The sequence below is a fragment of the Parasteatoda tepidariorum genome, chromosome 10, assembly GCF_982258835.1.
Source record: "Parasteatoda tepidariorum strain Cologne lab strain chromosome 10, Ptep-v5.0, whole genome shotgun sequence".
Taxonomy (NCBI): Eukaryota; Metazoa; Arthropoda; class Arachnida; order Araneae; family Theridiidae; genus Parasteatoda; species Parasteatoda tepidariorum.
In genome coordinates, this window is record NC_141764.1 from 96,552,401 (window position 1) to 96,577,957 (window position 25,557).

General features: G+C 30.9%; 2 protein-coding genes across 3 annotated transcripts; one reads left to right on the plus strand and one right to left on the minus strand.

The window, feature by feature from the left end:
* Positions 1 to 254: 254 nt before the first annotated feature.
* LOC107448099 (vascular endothelial growth factor A-A) lies at positions 255 to 13,534 on the minus strand. Of its 2 annotated transcripts, none has more exons than XM_043046510.3 (3): positions 12,811 to 13,534; positions 4,792 to 5,067; positions 255 to 850 (listed from the first exon to the last, which is right to left on the minus strand). In XM_043046510.3, exons 2-3 carry the CDS (start codon positions 5,043 to 5,045, stop codon positions 646 to 648), a joined length of 459 nt encoding a protein of 152 aa, XP_042902444.1. In that variant the 5' UTR covers positions 5,046 to 5,067; positions 12,811 to 13,534; the 3' UTR covers positions 255 to 645. The 2 variants fall into 2 exon arrangements, with proteins under 2 accessions (XP_042902444.1, XP_015918685.2); XM_016063199.4 differs by lacking the exon at positions 12,811 to 13,534 and adding an exon at positions 9,898 to 10,064.
* LOC147803118 (uncharacterized) lies at positions 10,911 to 24,544 on the plus strand. The gene is made up of 2 exons (XM_087152909.1): positions 10,911 to 11,010; positions 20,007 to 24,544. Exons 1-2 carry the CDS (start codon positions 10,911 to 10,913, stop codon positions 24,542 to 24,544), a joined length of 4,638 nt encoding a protein of 1,545 aa, XP_087009035.1.
* Positions 24,545 to 25,557: the final 1,013 nt, after the last annotated feature.

The following is a 25,557-nucleotide window of genomic DNA, read 5'->3' on the forward strand; positions in this document are numbered from 1 at the left end:
ATATTATGGTTCAACAATTAAATGATTTTTTTTGAGAACGTTATTCTATTAAATTCTTAAGTGAATCGGATAAAATTTATAAAACTTATAAAGCGTGCCGTAAGCTTGATGCAAGCAAATGTTTTTAACGTAACCAAAGACTCGAAGCATTTATTGCTTTTTCACGAAACTCATTCTATTAAATAAAATCAATAACAACAATTTAACGTTTAGAATAATGAAAAAATGAATTTGTATGCTTATTGTGCTATCAGTAAGCTTACTAACATAATTGTTTTTATTTTAAGCCATCACAATGATGTTGCCTTTTAACAATAATTATGCTTAAATGCATAATATGAATAATATAAACATGGAAATATATAAACTGAATAATATAAACATGGAAAAAACCGTAATCAAATCAAAAGTATTGTCACTTTTTACGATTTTATTCTCCAAATATAAAACTATCGAATAAAAATATCTTCTAAACATGATAAAAATTGCAAAATGGAGTCAAAAATACTATGTCCAGTTTTTGTAGTCAATAAAAATCGTGCCGTTGCATCTTCACATTATTGCATTCAAGTCCAGCTTAGCATGTGCATAGTAAATATTACCTCCTGCTATTAAATAAATGTTAACTTATAATCAGGTTGCTTATCATAGATCATGTTTCATGGCATGGTGCGCAGGAGCACATGCACACTTAGTGTGATTGTAGAACGTTAATTTTTCGATTTGACGTTCTGTTGGAGCACCATGTTCACCGATACGAACACTGTAGAAATGGAGCGTCACCTTTTCTTTTGTTTTGGCAACGCATCTTAAACGATCTGTACCACAACATCCAGCATGCTTGCCACATCTGAAAGTAAAAAGTTCTAAATTACAAAAATTATTGGGTTTTGGAAATTATAGAGAAACCGACAAGTGTAGATCATAAATACAATTGTAGTTTAACAAAAATAAGCCCACATGATAAAATATCTCAGAGAAACCGACTTGTGTGAGGATAATACATACAAAATTTAGCACCTATCCCCTTGACGGAAATTCGTCTTTTCACTGTCACATACCAGTAGCCAAATGACAAAATTTTTGTGATTTGTATATTGCAGTGAATAATTAATGGATGCAGTAAATAATAATTATCAAACATTTTTTGTAATGATGAGGGCATCTCATTATTTTAGATATTTAGGCATAACTAGTAACTTTAAAGCAGTTTGCTGATGGTTATTTCCATGGAGAGGAAAATCAGGAAAACGTCCCACGGTTAGCCCGACGGCAAGGGGACTCTAACCCATAATCTGTCTACCACTGAGGATATTTCACGTCAACACTGTGGTCGGTGCGAGCCAGAAACTGGATTCGAGTGCTCTATCCTCTGAGTCACGATAGCCATTCTCAACATTTATTACAGTTCTTTTTCAAACACAAACTCAGAATTAGTTTAGATGCCACTCCAGGCCGTTGAAATTTAAATAAAAATTAACAGTCCTAATTTGTACTTGATTTGTAATAAATTTTGCTTTAATAAATTAAAATGTTTTCAACTACTATTTCCTTTAAATAATTTAAATTTATATATTGAAGACTTTCTAGTCATACTATTATGAGACTAAATGAAAACACTGTTAGATGTACATGTATAAATCTTCTTAAAAACGTTCATTAAATCGGAATTTCACTACCATTAGGAAAATAGCTTTCGAACTTAAAAATTGGCTGCTCTAGGTAAATGCAGTGGTTCCTAAATGGTGTTACGCGAAACCCTTGTGGTTCTACGATAGAGTAAAAAAGGTTCCGAGAGTTAGGCCTTTTTTTATAGTACGTTTTCATTTTTTTTTATTACCATTTTTGAGCTAATCATATTTAGATCTAATCAATAATCCATAATTTACTTAATATTACAATTGCCTTTACGAAATTATTTAAAATAAATTTAGACTAGATTCAGCTGCAGATAATTGCTTGCGAATTACACTGTCGAACATAAAACCTAATCTAATATTATTAATGATAAAATGTAACAAAATGATATTCCTTTTATTATGTATATATTTCCTGAATAACGTAGTTTTTGGTTGGTAAATACGCTCGAAATTGTCTTTATATACTCGATTGATAAAGCACATTAAGACAACATTGACCAGATTACTATGACTGTGGGTTCCCCCGAAAAAAAATTGATCATTTAGGGTTCCGTAGCCTAAATGATCAATCAGCCTAAATGAAAAATGGGGAACCTCAAGGATAATACATAAAAATAAATGATAGCAGTTAAATGATCTCCATTAAACTCCACACGTTTTTATTAAATCACACTCAGTTTTTTTCTTCCTTTCCTGTAAAGGAAAAAAAAAAAGTCCAGCTTGTTTCGCTGTAGGAAAAACAGGTGTTATCCGGTCACTTTTATTGCTATAAAATTCCAAAGCAAATGAAAAACGTGTCTGTACTCGTTTTATTTTGTTTATATTTTTATGTATAATCCGAGCATTAACTGATAAGAAAAATCGCTTTCTTATTGACGTTTCACTCCTTCTTATGGAATATATGTCAAATTTCGTTCTTACGTTTCCATTTTCGATGGATTTCCTTATGAATACATTTTAATCCATTTGCCAAACATAGATTATACTGAATTCAAGTCTTTTATTAAAAATAATTGTTCTTATTCACATATTTTTTTAGCAAGCCATGGTATCTAAAAGCTGAAAATTGTATTAAAGTTTTGAAGGAGTATTAAATAGTTTGTTCTACAAAAAAGATTAAATTTATATTTTTGTTTCCTTTCTTTTTGAAGAATAAAGAAACTTTCTTTCTTTTTCAGATTTATGGTTAAGTCGGGGAAAGATGCATCACTAACTTTTTAATAACGTAAAATAATAATAATAATAAAATAAAAAATTGGTAAAATTTTTAAAAAAAATTGTGTCTGTTTATGGAAATTATTTTTTTTAAAAACTCTTTTCTATACCGTTAAAAAAAATATTTGCAAGGATTTTCAAAAAAAATTGTGCCTATAAGAAACAAAATTTAAAAATGTATGTAAAATAATGTAAAATTTAAAATTATTACAAAATTTAAAAATGTATCACTTTTGGGCCCTAGTTTGCCGAAATGTAGTCGTTTCTTCCTTAACTAAAACGTCATAAATAATGCCTAAACAAAATTTCAGCTTTTTTTTTTCTTTGATGGGCCAACATAAGGTATCGAATGATTTATGATATTTGGTTTTGGCCACACCGATTGCAGTCGATCAGGATTGCCACTAAGTGCTCGGTAGTTCGGTCTGCTCGCAGGTTTGATCAATGCTTCTGCAGATTGCATCTCGGCTCAATTTGTGGTACTACTTTTAATGGTGCGGAACTCGGCAGCTTATGCCAATGAATCAGTATGCCAGAATCAGTATCATACTTGATACTCTCATCTGGTTGACCATGTTGGGTTTTCAAATTGTGTGTGAATGGGCATGTGATCTGGGAAGTGAAATTAGAAATCTCGTTATGGTGTCCTCAAAATGTGGACATCAGAATTGAAACAACTTCATGGCAATTCAACATGAGCAAAACCAGCGTGTTTTGATGGATTTTAAAAGAGCTTTGTTGAAACACACTTTTATGTAAATCCGATATGAAAAGATGACCTATTTTAATTAAGGAATAAGGAATTTTTTTTCAAGATGTAACAAGGTAGTCAACTATAAACCAGCACAATTTGTTAGTTTCCACTATAAATCATTATATTTTAGAATGCTTATCATAAAGAATAAACTACAAATAGATTCATGTTTGAAAAAAAAATGAAAAAAACGAAAAAAGATTACTTATTCTATTCTACTATGTATAAAAAAGGGTGCCGAGTAAAAAACAAGTATTCTAAGAGAAGTCTTCGGGTTTTATATAATCTCTTACTACTTTTCAAATAGGAAAATATCAGTTTGGTTCAGTTATTAAGAATAAAAATTGAAAACTCCTTTTGTGTAAAAAATGATGATTAAATCTCAGCAGTGTGAGAAATTTCTCGGCGAAAAAGGTTAAATCGCAATTTATTTAATTGTTATTTTACCATATTCAAACAAAACTATCAAATAACCATAAAAAAAAAGATGATAAATATCATTTTATGTTTTAGAATCATTTATATTATTATATATTATTATTGTTTAAATATCATTTTATGGTTTAGAAACTATGCTAGTTGTAAATGGTTAACTGTGAAAAAAACTGTTTATCGGTAGTTTTTTTTTAAAAATACGGTTAAACAACCAGAATTCCATCCACGCCAACTAGACCCACCTTATAAAGCCATTTTGTTCCGTGCAACTGGATACATACTGCAGCTGAGAGGGTTAACCAGTCAATCTCGTGACCTGCTGAATAGGGGTTCGAAACCCAGTGTTGATGCAACAATATTTCTTTCATTCCTTCAATACATTAAGAGTTTCCAGTGTGTTGCACTCTTCAATCGGTGGTCGTGGATTATTAGAATGCGAAATTGTCATTCACGCATAAATGGCGCAGCATTCACAGAAGTCCGTTTAAATATCATTTTATGGTTTAGAAACTATGCTAGTTGTAAATGGTTATTGTATTCACGGTTTTCTAACCTTGCCATTTGCAAACGGTTTCAAAACCGTAAATGTTCTTGATCATAAACTTTATGGTGAACCGGATGGTTTGACTGCTGTCGGTCATTTTACCGTAATTTTAGACAGTGTGGATTCGAAAATAAGTAATAAGTCCCTAAAAAAATAAGCTCTTTCTCATTTGTAAAGGAAGAAAACCGTTATTTAGAACTCACCTATGCAGTACTGTACAATGAGGCAAAAAGTATCTTCCGGGATAATGATCACTGACGTGTATAACATGGAGTTTAGGTTCATCACAAGCTCCAGCTTCGGCTACTCTCTGACTGTGTTCCAATGCCAAGCGTTCATCAGTGTCCAGTACTTCATTATCATGATGATGTTTTGACTTATGATGAATGTTTTTAGTATATGCCACATCCAGCAGTATGAGCAACAGAAGAATTATGAATCTTCTATCCAGTAGCATGATTTAAAATGATGGGAACGATCTGAAATGTAAGTAAGACAATCTCATATCATTTATGCATAGTTACCATTTCGCAAGCTCATATTCTACCGGAAATGGCAGTGAAATAAAAATTAAGACAAGAAAGGCCCGCTCTAAGCATTCGCCACCTTACCAAATGCGATAAAATCGTAAATTTGGCGAATAAAATTGTGTTTTGGCGAAGGCAACTGATTTTTTCCTCTGGAAAGAAAAGTATATATTAAACTCGATCCTCAAAATTACGTCAAAATGAATTTTTCTAAACAAATCAGTATTTTTTACTCGATTACAATAATTTTCGGTAGATGCGCCGCATAGCCAATTAGAATTGGATCCAAATAATATAAGCCTGAAACAAACGACGTTAAATTGTTTCCTATGGGAAAAAACATTAATCATAAAAAAATTTTAAGATTTGCATTTGGCGAAGGTTTTTGAAAATCGGCGAATACTTTTGATATTTGGCTAATTTACTGGATAATAATTTTAAATCCTTAGCACGGGCTTCAGACAAGCATAATTTTTTCATCACTTAAAAATAATAACTGCATAATTATTAGATTACTCGCAAGGTGTTCCAAAAATGACCAACGAATTGCAGATTCAATTGCAGAAAAACGGTAGGTAATAGGAATGTATGGTAACTTGCTTAAAAAACCTAAAAAAAAAAATCTTGTTCAGTTAAAAGTTCGTCACCAGATGACACCGTTAGCAGAGAAAACCATAAGTTTTTTCAAAAGTGGAAGCAATAATTAATTACTCTTTGTGAAAACTAACAAAGATTTTGAAACAGCCACCATTTGTGACAACAACATGGTACGATTTGATGATAAAACTAGCGTACCTTCAGATATGCACTGGAAATCGTTGTTTTATTATTTTTTTCCTCGTCAGCAACACTATCAGTTTGTCAACTTTGTAACTAATTTTAAATAATGATTAAAATTAGTTACAGTACATTATTATTAGTCACAGTTGTAATAATTAGCCACAGTAGTAATAAATTAGTTAATTAGTCGCTGCAATACAGCAAATCCTAAATTTCTGTTTTCATTTTTCAAGAATTGATTTTACGAATCGTCAGTTCTTTTAGGGACTTTCGTTTCACGTGGTACTCAAAATTATATAAAATTATATTTCTTGACTAAAATAATAAAATTTTTAAACTATGAAATTTACTTTAAATATTTTCGAAAAATTTCCCTATGAAACAGGAAAAGTTTGAAAACTTTAGAAACTTATAAACTGATCTCCCAAAATATTTATAAGAAATAATGAAAGAAATTTAAAAAAAATAAAAATGAAACTGTAAAGTAGTGTCTAAATAAAGAAACATTAAAATTAGTAGTAAATTTTCATGAAAAATTGTATTCGAAAGAAAACTTATATTAGTAGACTGTAAAATTAAGAGGAGCAGCCTGGGTCCGATATGGGTTCATTATCTGATAGAAGTCCTCGGACTCAGGATGAAGTTTTCATGTACTTACTACTTTTAAACTATGCAAATATTCAATAATATGTCTAGTTCAGATATTAAGTATACAAAAATGTCACAAATTAATAAGTGAAAAAATTAAGAAGTATATCTGTAAATTTCATTCATATATTTTATTTGGTTCTTCTCTTCGCTAAAGGCCTGGATTACCTAGATAAAGTAGCATTTTTGTCGTTACCTTATGTCGCCATTTTGTTGACTTGTATAAACGAGGAAGTATCTTTGCGCCCGAACTGCTAGTTTTCTTTCGCTTTTCTTTTTAATTTTTTTGTTTCATATTTTTAAATTTATAATTACGGGTTGTTGCGCATTTGGGTGTTCAAATAAGTCAAATTTAGGCTTTAAATTATATCGTTTACGTGTTGGAGATCGCCATAAAAAACGACATAAGATATGACTGCATAGAATTGGTAGAGATAAATGGAATTTGAACGAAAACATCAGATTGTGTCACAGAAAGTTTTAAATAAATTTATTTATTCGTTTGTTGCAAATTTCACGTGATATTATTCATTAACTATGTAAAGCAAATATGTCACGCTTTTTTTTAATTAGAAGTGTGACAAATTCAATAGCATTAAATTTATCCACCTTAAAAAAAATTAAAATGGATTGCAAATATTGTTTTTAAATATTGTTAATAATCTTTCGTTAGAAAGCTTTATAAATAGATTTTAATAGCATTTAAATATTTGACTATTTTGTTGCCAGAATTGAAAGTAAGCTAGCGTTACATATTAAATAATTCTCCAATGAATAAATTTAAAATTTCTACTCTTCAAAAAGATGATCTAATTCCTATTTGAACTAGAAGTTTCTTTACTTTTAATTATTTTAAATATTTCATGCATTATTTTAAAATTTTATGACAGTGCAAGCAAAATAAATTTGTTATATTTTATATTCAGAATTTGAATAAGAAGTTTATTGATTTTTGAGCAAATCAAAACTCATCTATTTTATTTTCAAATGCGACAAAGTAATTACTAACTATTTAATCACATACCTTAATTTTAAAGTATCTAAATAAGCTGATATTATTTTAATTATACCTAACTATATTTTTAAAAAAACGACTGCTAAAGATTTCAGAGTTTGGAAAAAATGTTACAGCATATTATGAAAGACGAAATGAGAAAGTTTTAGCATATAGATAAGGTATCATTTTCCCTGAATGGAATAAAAAACAAATTGTATAATTTCAGAAATAAAAAAAATAATTAAAAGAAAACTTAGTAAATATTTAAGAATATGAAAATATTACTCATTAAAAAGTGGCGTTTAAAAATAGAAACTCAGTATTTGTGCATTGAAAATTGCTGTCACAAAAAATTGCAGTCACCAAGATGGCGTCATACGGCTACTTTATCTAAGTATACAGGGTTTTACTCTTCGCAAGTTTTGGTTTTTTATGTTTATGAATTTTGGCATCGGGAATGCTCTTATTTGAAATCGTCTCCAGTCGGGGGGGGGGTGTAACTGTAACAGCAAATATTATCATTTCTCGAGCTGATAAAGTTAACTTAAAAGATTCCATTACGCGCAAGTATTAAGCGTAATGCAGATCGTTTTAATTCTAATATCTAGTAAATCGTTATCTTTTACATCTTTTTAAATTTAATTTAGTAAATTTAAATGTACAAATTTTAGTGCCTATATTTTTGTTTAATAAATAGCTAATGTCACTATAATCTGTGTTATATTCATAAATAGAAAGTTATTAGCAATTATATAGAATGAAAAAGTAGCTTGTTAACTAGTAGAACGGGATTGTCAAAAATATTAGAAAAATGCAATCGTGGTAAGAAAAACAAGAGAAACCTCAATTATTTTATACACCTGTGACTACTATTAATAGATTATTTTGTAAGGAAAATTTGTATTAGAGAATGTCACAGATTTTTAAATGTTCTAGTGGAACCTTGAAGAGAGAAAAAACGAAAGAAAGAAAACCTGCAACTATTTACATGAAGTAACTAATACATTCACCAGTAAAAATCCTGCAATGGTCAAGAGTAACAGAAGAAAAACTGTCTAAAAAAGGGTAATATCAATTCGTTACAAACATTTGATGGACTAAAGTTATCCAAAAGACAAAAGTTACCCTGTTTGTAATTATTAAGTATAATAAAATGTTAAAACACAGACAGGGTTGCCAACTGCTCCACTTTCTGCAAAAGTTTTGATAAATTGGTAGAGAATTCAACAGAAAAATTTGTAGAACAATAATTACGCCCACTTTTTAAAAGAGTCACTACGAGATAATTGCAATAAAGTTGCATTTCAAATGCATACCTGCCAACTTTTACGCATTCGGCGTAAAATTTTACTTCTATATTTCAAGTGGTAATAAAACGTATGCTTTCTATATATTCCTTGCATTTATAAGCTTAATTTATAATCTTTTTTATCAAAACTATTTTTAAAAAAATGAAGCATATCTATCAATATGTAATAGAATTACATAAGCGTTTTAAAAATAAATCATATGTTTCGGCCAAAAATTGTAATTTAAATTCTACTTTACTACCAAAATCATACTCGTAAGGACTAATTGTTGGCAGGTATGGATATAGTACTTCAAATTTTTGATATGCAGTGATGAAAATTTACTTTAAATGACAAATATGAATAATAACTTAAATTTTGTAACCACTAGATAATATTTTTTCAAAAAGCGGCTTCCTTAGTCTTTTTTTTTTAAGTCAACCAATTTGTCAACCAATTATTTAATTTCTAGGAATCATTCGTGCATAAAATATAATTGATTATAAATATCTGCATTTTGATCTAAATGTGCGTGATAAACTCAAGAGGGAAACAAATAGTAAATTTGTTTATTTGCATAAAAGCCCTATCTTTTCATAAAGGTACTTCTTACATCTTTATAAAATGTTAAGCCTTTACAACAGCAATCCGTATTATTAAATTTTAAATTTAATTATTTATTCGAAACTGATACTAACAAATGACGAAGAGTAATAGAGAAAAAATAAGTAGCAAAAAAAAGTTATGACCATATTAACAGTCTTTTTTTTATTTTCACTCATTTCAAACATACTCATACTCATTGTAAGTTTTAAGTATGCTCATTTTTAAATAAGCTGTTGTGACTTAAAAATATTTAAAATATTGTCATTCTAATCACAAGCAAAAGTATTTTTTTACAAAGTGGAGCAAAGTTGGCCTCTCTGCACAGATATAGTTTCTCTAAACTAAAATATACCATTAAGTTTTTTTTTTGTGCGAAATAACATTGCAAAAAGTAATTACATTAATTAAATTATACTTTAAAAAAATTCTTAAACAAAAAATAATTCATATCAAAATTCTTACCACAAGCAGTTAAGTAAGTTTGCGAAATTAATATAAGAGTTAAGACATAGAGGAAAGTTAATATGTTTTGCCGCCAAACGAAAAACAAATTTTTTTTTCTTCAGGTATATCGTTACAAACACATCATCATAAAAGAGCGTAGTTTCCCCTTATTACGGAAAAGAATGAGTAGAAATAACGCTGGCAGGAAAGACAGCATTGTAAAAAAAAAATTGATGTGACGAGATTTGACTCAAGGTCAAGTATTTGTATGACATTTTTTTATACAAATACTTTTATCTACATTTCTTGAAAAAAAAATATTGTGAAATAATTTCAGAAATTTCACCAATTGTTCTAAACATCCTCCGTTTCAAAAGTTCAATGTTGAAGGAGTTTTAATTTTTATTTTTCCTGTTGTCTGTTTAACTCATTAACTCCCAGATTTCTTATATGAAAAATGCTCTCGTTAGAAAAAAGGTTATACATTTACATTTAAGTTAAGCGAGTATTTATGTACTTTTGTTATTTACAACTTTAATTGTACTATTTTATTTCAACTGTAGTTGAACAGCTGACCCGATTTTGGGCTTACGACTACTATTTTTAACTCCGTAGCTTTGTAATTTTGAACCCAATCCAGGAGACAAGGGAACTCCTGTATCAAGTATTTTGCCTTCGTGGAAGACTTTTTGATGGAACTAACCCGCATTTGCGTTACATGAAAAGGAAAACCACTAAAACCTCCCATGGATAGCGTAATGGCAAGGGAACTCTAACCCATGATCCGTCTACCATTGAGGATATTTTACGTCAGCACTAAGGTCGGTGTGAGCCGGGTGCGGAATTCGTATCAACCAACCACCGCTAGGATTCGAACCCGGGTAGCCTAATTGGAAAGCGAACACTCAATCCCTTAGAGCACCACGGATCTTTAGTTGTATTATATCATATCCTAGTCGAATTAGATTCAATAAGCTTCCCAGGGTTAAAGAAAACGTGAAAATCGCTGGGAGCAATATCAGGGCTGTAGGATGGATGATCAAGCAACTCCCAGTCAAATTCCGTCAAAACAGCTGCGATGCGTCTTGCCGTGTGTGGACGAGCATTGCATGGAGGAGCGCAACACCTACAGTAAGCATTCCACGACTCTCGTTTTGTATGGCACGTTACATTTTCCGCAGTGTTTCACAGTAACGGTAGACGTCTGTCACACGCTGGTTCCATTCACAGGCGGCAGAGTTCTACGACAGAGGGATACAAAAATTGATCCCACGATGCGACAAGTGTCTCAATTCTGGTGGTGGCTATGTTTAAAAATAGCTGGAAACATTGCTGTACTTGTTGCCAATAAATATGTTCCTGAAAATGTGAGTTCTTTTTTTTATATACATAAATTAGGGAAACTTTCTTTCTGGATGCGCCTCGTATACAGAGCAATTCTAATTTCTTTTAACAGTTATGATGCAAACTTCGAAGGCAAAAATATATACTTAAAGTAAAACGAATCAACACGCTAACAATAAATAAAAAACAATTACCACTCGGATCATAATATCTACAGAACAAGTTAACAAAACAATATCAATAACTCCTTGACTTACTTTTCTGATGATCGGAAGGATCTAATGATGATGATAAAAAATGATCTGATTTTAATGGTTCGTGGGACGTTTTGTAAATGCTAACTAATTAGTGCGAGGGCGCTCATTGACGCCTATACTATAAAGGCTTTAAAAAATTGCATAACAGATTTTTCCTAATTTCAACATTACAAAATTAGCAATTTTAAAACTTTAACTTTTGTTTCCGAAAACAGCTTAATTAATTATAAAAATGGGAAATTTTTAAGGTTCTTTGTTTTAAAAATTCATAAAAAAAAATTTTCGAAGTTCATAAATTTTATTGGTGAAAAAATTCTTTAAATTTAAACATTACTAATCTAGAAAAAGGGTGAAAACAAAATGTTATATATTCCATTCAAAAATTAAATAATACTAGCTTGGTCACCATTCAAAATTATCTTATACAACGTATGAACTTTAATGGTTATCCAGCCGAATGCATAGACTCATTAAGTTATGCTCATTAAGTTGCTCTTACGCTCATTAAATTGTACCATCATGCTGTTTTGATTATTTTCTTAATTGTAAACTATGTCTGCTGTATTGTTTTATACCCCCCCCCCTCATTCTTCTCTTCAAAAAATAAAATTTGAAAGAAATTTGGTTTTCGACATTAAAATTACTATGTAGGGCTATAATTAAACAAGTAAATTATTTTTTTAGCTATTTCATTATGAAATATAGAGCATTAGATATTTACTAAATCTAATACAGAAGTATTGCAAAAACTAATACAGAAAAAAAATATCCCTATCATACAACACGTAGCTAAGCCTAACCATAAACCCAGCTCAGAAAAAATAAAAATTCAGATCATATAAAATTTTGGAATTTATTCTTAAATTTCTATGTAGATCTGTTGTTTTGATATTCCTCTACCAGTTTTAACTAAAATTTATTGTTTTTGACATTTTTTAATAATATTAAAAGAAAGTTCTTCAACAGCTTAAACTAACATTCTTCAAAAGTTGATCATAAACAGAAAGTTATCATAATTTTTTTTTATTAGTTCATAAAACTGAAATAAAAATACTTTCTCTAATCTCAGTAAATGTCTCTAAAAATATTAAATAAATTATCTCAACTTAAAAGGAGAAATAAGATGTTTTTTTTTAAGATAGATGTTTTTATAACAATCACTTTTTCCCACCTGACCCTATATGCTATTGCTTGAAAAAGGCAAAATATATATAGTATATGTATTAAATATCTTAAATCAAAACGACTTTTATAATTAAAAAATTAACTTAATTTTTTTAAACTACAATTTATTTTGGATTCAAAATGAATTTGAACAAATGCAACTTACCTTTAGAAATATAGCACACTCTCTTTCTTCAAACCCACTTGCAAATTTTTTGAAATCTTTTCGAACAAATACTAATTATTATCCAATTCATTCTAAGCACATCATTGTTTTTTATTTGTCTGTTTTTTTTTTAAAAGAAAAACTTATCACAACATTGTATACAAATTCATCTCGAACTTTCTTTAAATTTTTCGAAGAACGATTTAATTGAAAACTAAATAAACAATTAAAAATTTATATCCCTAGAATAAAATATTTTTTTGTTTTAATGAAAAAAAAATCTTTAAATTATCGTCTGCAATAAAGTTATATTTTGCGTTCTTAAATCATAAAATAATTTAAGGAACAAACGCGCGCAAACCGAGTCGCGAAACTTAAATTATTTTCTTTCGTTCGTGGGCCTCACACTGAAACCAGTCGGGCTTTTTTTTCACAGCTTTCTTATTTTATTTATTTAGTTAGTTTCTTAGTTTTTTATAAGAGGAAATTCCAGATACAGCACAGGTGCAATTTTCATCATGACCCCTCCTATAAAAACTAGGATCTTCTGTTTAATGACCAAAAAAGATAATCTTTCATCACAAGTTGCAATCGATTTCATTAAGAGCGTTTGTAATATAATAAAGAAAAAACTAAGTCGTATTATAGTGTTCTGTTATTTTGTGACGTTTCCTAAAAATATGTAGGACGTGCGTAAGTAAATGAAATAACGAGAAATAAGGATGAATTTAGAACAAAGCCGGTTCATGAAGTAAACTTCATCTTCAGTTTTGTTTTTTTATACTCCTTCTGCATTTTAATTACAAATTCATATCTGAATTTAAGAAATAAAAAGAGATTACATAAACTACTGGTTAATAATTCATCAGATACAATGGTAATTTGTGAATATAATACATAAATTCAATAATTTAAAAACAATAAAACTGCTTTATTCTTCTCATTTTGTTAAAATAAACGTCACTGCAATGTTGCTCATTTTTGGAAAACACAAAATAATGGCAATATGAACATTTCATTTTTAGATCCCTTTTTTTAGATCATTATTATTATTATTAATTTATGTCTCCGTTATTTTAATTATCACCATTTATTTACAGCTGTACTTATGTGTTTTTAGTGAACATTTCAAATAATGATGGATATGATGAAAAAAAATTTCCTAAGTTCATAAAAACGGTTAAAATTTAACGTTTTAAGTTAAATATTCTTTTTAAATATATAAATAAAACAAGAGCAAATATCTTATGAAGTCAAATCTACTTAATAATTCATTATTTTTACCGCATACTACCATTTATTTTTAAAAAGTCAGAGTAGTGAATACGAAGGGTCTGTGATTCCTTTTCATTCCAGATTTTGTCATTCTCAACAGCCCTCTTCCGGGGCGTAGAAACAAATCGAAAACCCAGCGCATTACGGGAAAACCTTTTTTTATCGAATTAAGAATCAAATTCTGACAAATAGTAAGGCCGGGATAGCCTGATTGGTATGGCACTGGGCCCATGTCCAACAGTTCGTGGGTTCGATCACCGACGACAGAAGACTCCCCTAGTTGTAAAATAGTGACAGATGCACATTAAATATGTCGAGTCGTAAAGTCCTCCATGTTCCCATAACAAATCAATACCACTGGGAGTACTGATCCAGAAGTTTCCTTGTCTTCTGGATTAAGTTTAATTTCAAGGTTACTGAGTTGAACATTAGTAGTCATAAACCCAAAATTGCGTCGGCTGTTCAACGAAGGATGTAAAAATAAAAAAATAGAAATGCCAAACAATCTATTATCCATTTTTAACTCAACGCTTAATTTAGAAAAGCCTAGAAAACTCCATAGTCCAAATATATCTTAAGTAAATAATGAAAAGGTGGACGATAAATAAGAATAAAATAAATAAATCTCAACTAACTATAAAAAATAATAACTATTTTTAAATTTTCTGAGACGGTATCCTAAGTGTAAACAGCCATTAAGAAAGAATTATAATATAAGCGATATTGAAATTTGTAAATCCAGTGGAAAAAAATTTATATATTAATAATAAATATTATAATATATATATATATATATATATATATATATATATATATATATATATATATATATATATATATATATATATATATATATATATATATATATATATATATAAATATTAATAATAAATGAATGGTATGACATAAGCTCAATATAAATCGAGAAAAATATATTTTTGTACGCTTATATAAGTTGCCAATTACACCTTTATAAACGCAATGAGTGAACAGAGAATATCAATTAAATTTCCACATGCTATACAAAATCTTTCTTTCAAAAGTAATAATGATTCACCGTCTCTATCCTCTATAATATGCATACAAAGTTATGAGCGTCCATGTGCACTCTAGGACTGCAAAATAATTTATTTCACTTCGATTTGACTAAATTCAATTTAGAGTCAGTGCATAGATAAGAAGAAGAAGAAGCTGTGATGATTAAAAAAAAAACATTTATAAATATTCAAGACATAATTTCGAATGAAGTTGTAAAAAGTGAACTATAGCAATTTCAGTAAAATGCAGTGAAAATTGTGCAACTTTACAGAACATGGGCTTATCAGTAAGTGATCAGTACAATGCTTTTCAATGGTCACTTTGATTATACAATTCTTAGATGAGAGAACCAGAAACTGATTCCTTTAATCTTGCAACTGTGTAAAAACTCAATCATTGTTTTTCAGGAAGCTGAACATTCTTTTATGCAAACTTTTCACATTTGTGCCTGAAACATAGGTTGACATTGCAAACAGGATAGGTGCAGTCACACGTAACAGGGTAAAGATTTTTTTTGGGGTGGAGGGGTCAAATGTTCTAATGAGGTCTGATCTAGTATTTGTATTGATTAGACAATTGAGAAAGCCTTGACCATCAAATTTCAAGATGCATGTGACATAAAACTTTTCAAAACAATAAGGGAAGACTTTTCTTTCGACGGAGATAGTATATATATATATATATATATATATATATATATATATATATATATATATATATATATATATATATATATATATATATATATATATATATATGAAAGGGTAGCAGTCATGGTGAGTGATGTTAGGCCACGCAGATAGCAGTTGGAAGGCAAAAAATATTTTATTAACTTCACATAGTATATTTAAGACATTTTCTAGCAAAGGCGGAGCTCAAAATCGCCCTCAAAAACTGTGTGCTCAAGTTTTTATCTTAGGGAAAGTAGCAAAGGAATTTCCCTCTATTTTGTTATATTTGAGGGGAAAAGGGAAGTGATAAGGATTACTATTGGTTTACGAAAGAAATCTAGCGTTTCCCACACAGAGCATAGGGAGATATGTCCTGCTCTTAATTAAATGCATAGTTGAGCCAAAAATAGATTTAAGAACAGGATGTGGCTTTTAAAAGTGTGAGAAAGAATTTGGAATAGAATAATTAATTAGGAATAAAGTAGGAGTTGTTTCATAGCAAAGAAACTAACATAAAAAGATTAATAAAAGCTTTTTATGTTACATATATATATATATATATATATATATATATATATATATATATATATATATATATATATATATATATATATATATATATATATATATATATATATATATACAGAGATGCTGGACATGATTCATAGCTCGATTCATTTTAGGTAATTCATTTTCAACTAATTTGAAAAGGTCGAGTGTTTCGTTCTTGGAAAAATATCAATAGAAATTAAGTAAAAACTGTAAAAGAACATGCCTGACCATGTTCTGAAAACACACTCACGTTGTAAGTTTAAAATCATGCTACGGTCAGCTAGCTGTAAATTATGAATTTATATTCTCTCCCTCCAAATCTTTGAATAAGGCCGTTTTTCAAAATTTCTTTATAAACTAATTGCTGTTTATTTAATATTTTTTAAAGCTGATGTCCTGAAGTTACCTAATATGTAACAAATCGATACAAATAGATTTAATATCATTGCAAAAACTTTTAAATATGAATGTTTGTGATTGCTGTAGCATTGATATAAAGCACCATTCAAATAAAGTAAATTTGAAGGGGATGCCAAAAAAAATTTTTTTTTTTATATATACTGTATATCAAATATAAGTTTAGTAACAAGCTAAGATTATTCTAATAGCTCTATAAAAGAATGCAAGCTGTTAAGGATAAATATTTAATTAAACTTTTACAGGAATAAATTGGAATAAATTACTGGAAAACTGACCGCCACTCTAAATGTTTTAATCTCTTTTATGAATTAATTATGTATTAATTTGAAAAATGTTATCAATGTACTTACTGAGAAAATTTTATAAATCGATGTTTAGAGCGATTCCATGATATAAAGAACAGTGTAACAAAAAATAAATAAATGTTATCAATAAATGTGACGCCCAGAGGCTGAGTGGTAGCTCTTCACGCTCCCGTACCACAGGTCCTGGGTTCGATAGTCGGGCCGGGCACGGTTGACTCAGCCTTTCATCCCTTCAATTCAGTGGGTCGATAAATGAGTACCACGCATGCTTGGGAACTAAACATTGGTGGTTTTGCGTTCGGCAACAGAGCACGTGAGGAGAAATGAATGGTGCAATATCCTTTTCTCTGACGAATCCCGTTTTCCCGTTAATCCTGATGAAAGGCGTATTTTCATCCGGAGTGAGCGTAGTACTTGAAACAATCTTACTTTCGTGCACGAAATTGTAAGATTTTGGAGGTGGGGGAGTGATGGCCTATGCTAGCATCTCCATTGATATGCGAACAGATCTCCATATCATTCGAAATGGAGCTCTGACCTTTCGCCGATATAGGGATGATATCCTGAGACTTATATTAGTCCCTTACATTTCAGCAATTGGAGATGACTTCACTTTAATGGATAACAATTGCAGTTTACAAACTACTAACTTGATGAATAATTTCCTTTTGGAAGAAAGAATCATACGAATGGATTAACCAGCGTGTTCTCCGGATATTAACCCAATTGAGCATGTTTGGGAAATTCTAGGCAGACGAATTTGCTGGATGCCTGCACCCCCACAAACTCTCCAGGAAATGGAACGAGCTCTTCTGGAAGAGTGGAGCAGAATACCCCAGCTCCTCACTAATAACCTCATTCACTCGATTCCTTACAAGTGTTCAACGCTGCTGGTCATCAGGGGAAACCATACCCGCTACTAAAAACGATTTTCTTTTAAGGAAATGCCTTTTTTTATTTGTTTTCCTCATATGCACAAATTGTACCTTTTTCCTTTGTGCCCAAATGCTCAATAAAACGCATTTTTTTTTCTTCTGCCAAACAAATATCATTTTTATCTCATCTACGTTTGTCGGTAATGTATCGATCATTCAAACAATTCTCCAGCTGCAAGAACAATCTACAACCTCAATATCCTTCAACTGTTTTGAGCAGTGTATATGGAACCTAATTCTAAAAGAAAGCGTCATGGAAATTTAAAAAAAAATATTTTTTCGAGTTAAATACGAAAAATATTAAGAAAGGGAAAATATCGTAGTGCATTCTTATACAACTGAGCAGAGGAGGTGAGAGAAGGGAAAAGGGTCAAGACATAAAACCAGCCCTCTCCCCAGATGGATGGTGTTTTCAATATAAATGTAAACAATAACAATCTCGATCTCTATACCTACTCTTGTTCCGGTTAGAAAGCTTGCAACGGTTTACTACAGCTTATTCTGCCAGGCGATATTTTCAAACGGATAATTTTGTTTTCAATAAAAGAAGTAAATTAGATAATTTCTTAGCACAAATCTGCCGTCAAAAGATATTAATGTTATTAAGTAATTCTAGTGAGTTTGAAGTGAAAATTTGTTTTAGTTATTTATAGATAAATTGTTAAAAAAGGTGACATGGTTGCTAGATTTTGAATTACTCGCTTTTTTGGCAGTCCTGATTTGGCCTCTTTCCATTTGTTTATTGCTGTTTGTTTTTGTTGCAAGCTGTGCATCATCTTACGTTAGTGTTAGCACCTTTAGCATTGTAAGCACGAGCATTGTTAGCATTGTAAACACAAATAATAAGTAATCAAATACCACATTTACAAATATCTCAAATCCTACAATGATCACGTTGTGAGCCAAATGGCTTTAAAATACAACGGAAACAGTAACCCGGAAGTATAGGCGGTATGGAACTTGCAGCGTTCCCTAGTGTAGGAAACACCATCTGTTGAGGATTTATAATAACAGATGGCGCTGAGCGCAAACAATTTTCTTATTATTTTTTCTTCACTTCTTAAGTTTCAGTTTGGATTTAACCACTGAACCACAATGAAATAAAATCCTTTTTATTATTACAATTTGTGTAATTATTGTTGAATTCGAATCATGGTGCTACACCGGCCGAAAATAGGCCACCTGCATGAAATGTAAGATAACATTTGTTTTGTTTGGTCTCCCTTAAGTCGGTAATTTATTTTTAATATTTTATTGTATTAATTGTATTGTATTTGTTATAGTAACGTGCGAGCTGTTTATAATGGATGATTTTGAAAAATTAAAGTCCAAAAGAGCTGTAATCAGACAGCTGATTACAAAATTAATAAATAAAACTGATAAATCGTTATTAGAAACACTTCCTGATTATCCTGATTTGTATGATTCACTAAATCAGTTAAATGTAAAAAACTAAACTTTAAAGGATCTGGATTTGAAAATTGAAAATTATTTTGATAAAAGCGATGAATTAGAAAGTGAAATCATACAAAGTCAAGAGTATCAAGATCGAGTAGTGGCTTATAAAGGCAAAATTGGAAGATATTTACTGAAATGCCAGACTACAAGACAGGAAGTAACGATTAATAGTGGTAACAATAATTTACAAGAAAATATAACTTATGGAAATATCTCGCACGTTGCTAACGTTAAATTACCTAAATTGGAGATAAACAAATTTTTTGGTGATGCTTGTGAGTGGCACAGTTTCTGGAATAGCTATAACATAGCTATACATAGTAATGAGAGTCTTAAAAAAATTGATAAATTTAATTATCTTAAGATGTATTTAGGGGGAGTTGCTTTGAGTGCAATTTCTGGATTCTCATTAACTGAAAGTAATTATGATTCTTCTATTAAGTTGCTAACTGAAAGATTTGGTAGACAAGATTTAATTATTAGTAGTCATATGAATAAACTTTTATCAATTAATTCTGTAAGAAATTCATATAATATTAAAGCTCTACGTAAATTCTATGACGAATGTGAAATCCACATTCGCAGTTTGCAATCAATGAATGTAACAAAAGGTAGTTATGGTAATTTACTCTGTCCTGTTATTTTGCAAAAGCTACCAGAGGATTTAAATTTAGATTATAATAAAAATAGAAAATCAAGTGTAGATTTTGACATTGATGAACTAATTTCATTTATTAGAAAAGAGGTAGAATGTAGAGAAGCCTCACATGTGTTGTCTAATAGTTCTAAAAAACAAAGTGTTCATTTTGAAACACAGCAACGGTCGGAGAGCCATAGTAAACATAATTATAATCGAAAGTTCTCATCTTCCTCAGCATTAGTTTCGGCATCTAACAACATATTTTGTTTGTTTTGTAATTCCAAAAATCACGAATCGAAAGATTGTTCTCTGACCATCGAAGAAAAAAAACAAACGCTGAAAGATCAATTTCGCTGTTTCCGGTGCTTAAAGAAATATCACACATCCAAAAAATGTTGGAATAAATGTATTTGCACATTATGTAAGAAACCGCATAGCGAATTAATTTGTGATAAATCAGCAATAAATAATGAGTCGAAAGAGAAAAACGATACTTTGGCATCCGTTACCGCTTCATGTGTTTCGAAACGAAAACAAAATGAAATGATCTATTTACAGACTTCTTTAGCGTATTTGATTTATGGTAATGTAAAGAAGTTGGTTAGAATTTTATTTGACTCTGGTAGCCATCGCAGTTTTTTGAAGCGAGATATTTGTAATGAGTTGAACCTCAAGACCATTAAAACTGAACGGTTGCATGTTTTCGGTTTTGGAGAAAAAATTTCCAAGGGATGTTCTTATGATTTAGTGAAAGTGAATCTTCAGAACAAAAACGATAAAAAATTAAATGTGTGCATTGAAGCATTTGTAGTAGAAAAAATAACGTGTGGGAAAATAGCCGCACCCCATGAGAGAATTAAACAATTAGCAAAGAAAAATAATATTTTTCTTTCGGATACCGGAGAAATTGCTGATATAGACATTTTGATCGGCGCCGATTTCCTACATGACGTAATCTGTGATACGTCTTTGAGGCTCGGAAAAGGGCTCGTTGCAACCGATAGTTTATTTGGTTTTGTGGTTCAAGGGAGATTCATGAATAATTGCCAATTAAGTAGGATTGTAAACAATACTATAATATCTGATATTGATTATTCTTTGTTTTGGAACCTTGAAGGATTAGGAATAAATACTATGAACGAAGAAAATGTTGATAATAAAAGTGAATTGTTAAAAGGTTTTAATTCTGATTTGCATTTTGAAAATAATAGGTATAGTGTGCGACTTCTCTGGAGACCAAATACAAAACATTTGTTAAATGATAACTTTGAGCTGGCTTCAGAGAGGTTTGACAAATTAAAGAGGAGATTTAAGAATGATAAATCCTTGTTTGAAGAATATAAAAAAGTTATAAAAACTTACGAAAATGAAGGGATAATTGAGAAAGTTAAAAACACTGATCCCCAAAATTATAAACAATGTTATTTACCTCATAGGGCGGTTATAAGAAACGATAAACTAACTAGCAAATTAAGGATTGTATTTGACGGTTCCGCGCATAAGAAAAATGAATTGTCTCTTAACGATTGTTTGTATATTGGGCCAAATTTATACCCTGATATATATGAACTTATGCTAGCGTTTCGGGAAAACAAGATTGCTTTTATAGGGGACGTGCAACAAGCTTTCTTACAAATAGGGATTAATGTAGAAGATCGAGATGTCACAAGATTTCTTTGGTCAGATGACCCCGATAATGATTTGTCTACAGTAATTTATAGATTTTGCCGCGTGCTATTTGGTATCAACTGTAGCCCCTTTCTCTTAGCGGCTACTATTAAAGAGCACATTAAAAAGTTTGCAAAATCAAAGCCTCTTGCGTATGAATTACTAAATAAAAGGGTATATGTCGACGACGTCATAGGGGGAAGTGACAGTACAGATACAGCATTTCAAATAAGTTCTGATTGTGTTGAAATATTTCGGGATGCGGGCATGGTATTGAGAAAGTTTCAAACAAATGATAAAAAATTACGCGAATTATGGAAGAATGCAGGTATAGATGTTCAGAATGAAAAGGAATCGTTAGGTCAATCAGGTTTTCCATTTAAAGTTTTGGGAGTTTGTTGGGATCCTGAAAAAGATGTATTTTACTTTGAGTCCAAATATCTGTTAAAATTGATAGACACAGGGCAAATAACAAAACGATTTATTTTGAAAGTCATTGGGCGTATTTTTGATCCAGTAGGATTTTTGGGACCCTTTACAATGCTTCTAAAATCTCTAGTTCAAAGCATTTGGAAAAGCGGATTGGAGTGGGATCAAGAGCTACCCTTAGATATGGAAAATCGGTGGCGCGAAATATGTAAACAATTCGGTGAACTTAATGATTTGAAAATACCGCGTTATTATTTTCTCGAAGCAGGTAGCAAAGAAATTATAAGTTCACAGTTACATATCTTCTCTGACGCCAGCTTAAAGGGTTATGGTACAGTAGCATATATCAGATCAGAAACTAGTGATGGGCATATTTCTACATGTTTTGTTTCAGCTAAAAGTAGAATTGCGCCCCTCAAAATGATTACATTACCACGACTTGAGCTACTAGGTGCCCTCCTCTCTGCTAGATTATTTCGAACTATTACTAGAACCATAAAAATTCCGTGTGACAGTTTCTTTTGGTGCGATTCCTCTATTGTGTGTTGTTGGATAAAAACTCCTGCCATTCGTTTTAAACAATTTGTGCGTAACCGATTGGAAGAAATTCAAGAGATTACTCAACCTAAGGACTGGTTCCACTGCCCCGGAATTGACAATCCTGCCGATCTTATTAGTAGAGGTGCTTCCATGAGTATATTGAAGAATTCCGACATTTGGTGGAAGGGGCCACCTTGGTTGTCCCTTCCGACCGAAATGTGGCCAGAATTGAAACTCTTCAAAGAAAATGATGAACAAATTGAGTATCGTAAAAATGAAGTCACCGTTATGAAATGTGTAGATGGTGAAGAACTTGAGTTGATAAATATCGCTAACTTTAGCAACCTCGAAAAAGTTGTTAGAATCATAGCATGGGTAGTGCGATATTTGAACTGTTTAAAGAAAGTTAAGCCGAATATGGACACTCTGACTGCAGAAGAGCTCCGAAATTCTGAAGATATACTAGTAAAGCTTACTCAAGCAAAATTCTTCGAAAGTGAGATACGAACTCTCCAATCTAGTTTGCCTATTCCAGCTTCTTCTACTATTTTCAATTTAGCTCCTTATCTTGATGAAAAAGGTATCCTGAGAATCACAGGAAGATTGGACGAAGGAGATTATTCTTTTGATGAGAAAAAGCCTATAATCGTACCAAGACAGTCTAAATTTGCGGAGTTGCTTGTCAAGCGAGAACACGAAAATGTATTTCACTCTGGAGTAGAGAGCACTCTAGTACAAATTCGGAGAAGATTTTGGGTGCCTAAAGGAAGACAATTAGTAAAAAAGGTTGTCTCGAAATGTTTGACTTGTCGCAGATACACAGCCAAGCCTTCTACCCAAATGACTGGACAGCTTCCAAAAGATCGAATTAGTGAAACTCCTGCTTTTACCGTATGCGGAATTGATTTTGCCGGACCAATCTACATCAAGGGTGAAAATGGAATAAAGAAATCATATATAGCCTTGTTCACATGTGCAGTCACGAGAGCAATACATCTTGAATTAGTCACAGACATGTCTACTTCGACTTTTCTGCTGGCATTCAGAAGATTTCTCTGTAGAAGAGGTGGTTGTCATACAATCTACTCCGACAACGCCAAGACTTTTAAATGTACCGATAAAGAGCTTCAAAGATTATTTGATATTTTGGAAAATTCCGAGTTCAAAAACTTTCTTGCTGCTAAAAGAATATCCTGGAAATTCATCGTCCAACTTGCCCCTTGGTGGGGAGGATTTTATGAAAGATTGGTAAAAAGTGTCAAAGAGCCTCTAAAGAAAATACTTCGAAAAGCTCTCTTAAATTTTGAAGAGATGACCACTATATTGACTGAAATCGAAACCATCGTTAATCTTCGACCCTTGTCCTACGTCACTAACGAAATTGGTGAACCGGAAATTCTTACCCCATCACAATTTTTAACCCCTGGTAAAGAAAAGGCAGAGTATCCAGCCCATTTCATAGAAACCATCCATAGAGAATCCACCAGAAAGATTCTTATAAAAAGAAAAGAATACCAAGCTACATTATTGGCTAATTTATGGAAGCGCTGGAAGGAGAGCTATTTGTTTAATTTGAGATCTGCACACAACTTCACTTCTCCTAACCAAACAAAATGTTTGAAAGTGGGAGATGTGGTTATGATGGAGGGCACCACAAAATCAAAACTATTATGGGACATAGGTATTATAACAAAAGTATTTCAAGGGCGTGATGCACTTGTAAGATCTTGCCTTATTCGCAAATCCAACCGCGAATATAAACGCCCAGTACAACTTATTTATCCTTTAGAACTCAATGACTGAAATGAACAATGATAAACTTTAATAGTTTATGTTTTTATTTTTTATTTTCTTTCAAGTGAATATTTGCATTTCAAATTTATTTGCATTTAAATGTTATTTGTTTAATATGTTTATGTTATTTTTGTCTAATTTTTATGTTTAAAATTTTAGTGAACTCGGAGGAGTTCAAGTGGGGAGTGTTGAGTATTTATAATAACAGATGGCGCTGAGCGCAAACAATTTTCTTATTATTTTTTCTTCACTTCTTAAGTTTCAGTTTGGATTTAACCACTGAACCACAATGAAATAAAATCCTTTTTATTATTACAATTTGTGTAATTATTGTTGAATTCGAATCACCATCCATTCGAGAGTTACGATCACGATTAGTTTGTTTGCATTTCACATTTGTTTGTAACATGATGTAGTCATGTTTGTAACATGTTGTAGTCACATGAAAATTGTATCATAAGTCAACTAGAGCTATTTCTCTATTTATCACTATGCGACATTTCATGTGTACTTTCAATGTTTCCTGCTCATTTGAAGTTTTTTTTAAAAATATTTCAAAAAATAATCCTATTATTGCTTATAGAAGAAGAGGAATTTCAAAATAAAAATATATTACTTTGCACCACGTCCTTTCTTTGTAACGTCAGTCACCGTGTTATATTTTTATTTTAAATGAAACTTTTATTATTTTCTTTCCTTTTTCTCAGATGCATAATAAAATTAGGCTGTTTAAAAAATAAATTTTAACTTTTTAAAAAAATTATTAAATATTTATCAATGATAAAGAGTGTTTAAAAATAAGAAAACCCATCAAAATGCTACGTCATTTACCAAGGAATTTCCCTTTATCTTTAGTCGAAAAAGAACCCCAGACATTTTAGATAGCAATAGGATCTCAGTCGGATTGACTGAAATTTTCATGCGTTGTAGTTTAAATCCTCCTGAACAAAAATTCTAAAGGACTCAATGTTAAAAAAATACAGTTTTTGAGATACGGAGCTTTGAATTGCTTCGAATGACTG

Excerpts from the sequence above, each read along its gene's own strand:
- LOC107448099 (XM_043046510.3), bottom strand. The coding sequence starts at position 5,045 with ATGCTACTGGATAGAAGATTCATAATTCTTCTGTTGCTCATACTGCTG. Across the intron at positions 851-4,791 it reads CATTGTACAGTACTGCATAG|ATGTGGCAAGCATGCTGGAT; the intron begins GTGAGTTCTAAA and ends TTTTACTTTCAG.
- LOC147803118 (XM_087152909.1), top strand. The coding sequence starts at position 10,911 with ATGGATGATCAAGCAACTCCCAGTCAAATTCCGTCAAAACAGCTGCGA. Across the intron at positions 11,011-20,006 it reads GGAGGAGCGCAACACCTACA|CTCTACGTAAATTCTATGAC; the intron begins GTAAGCATTCCA and ends ATAATATTAAAG.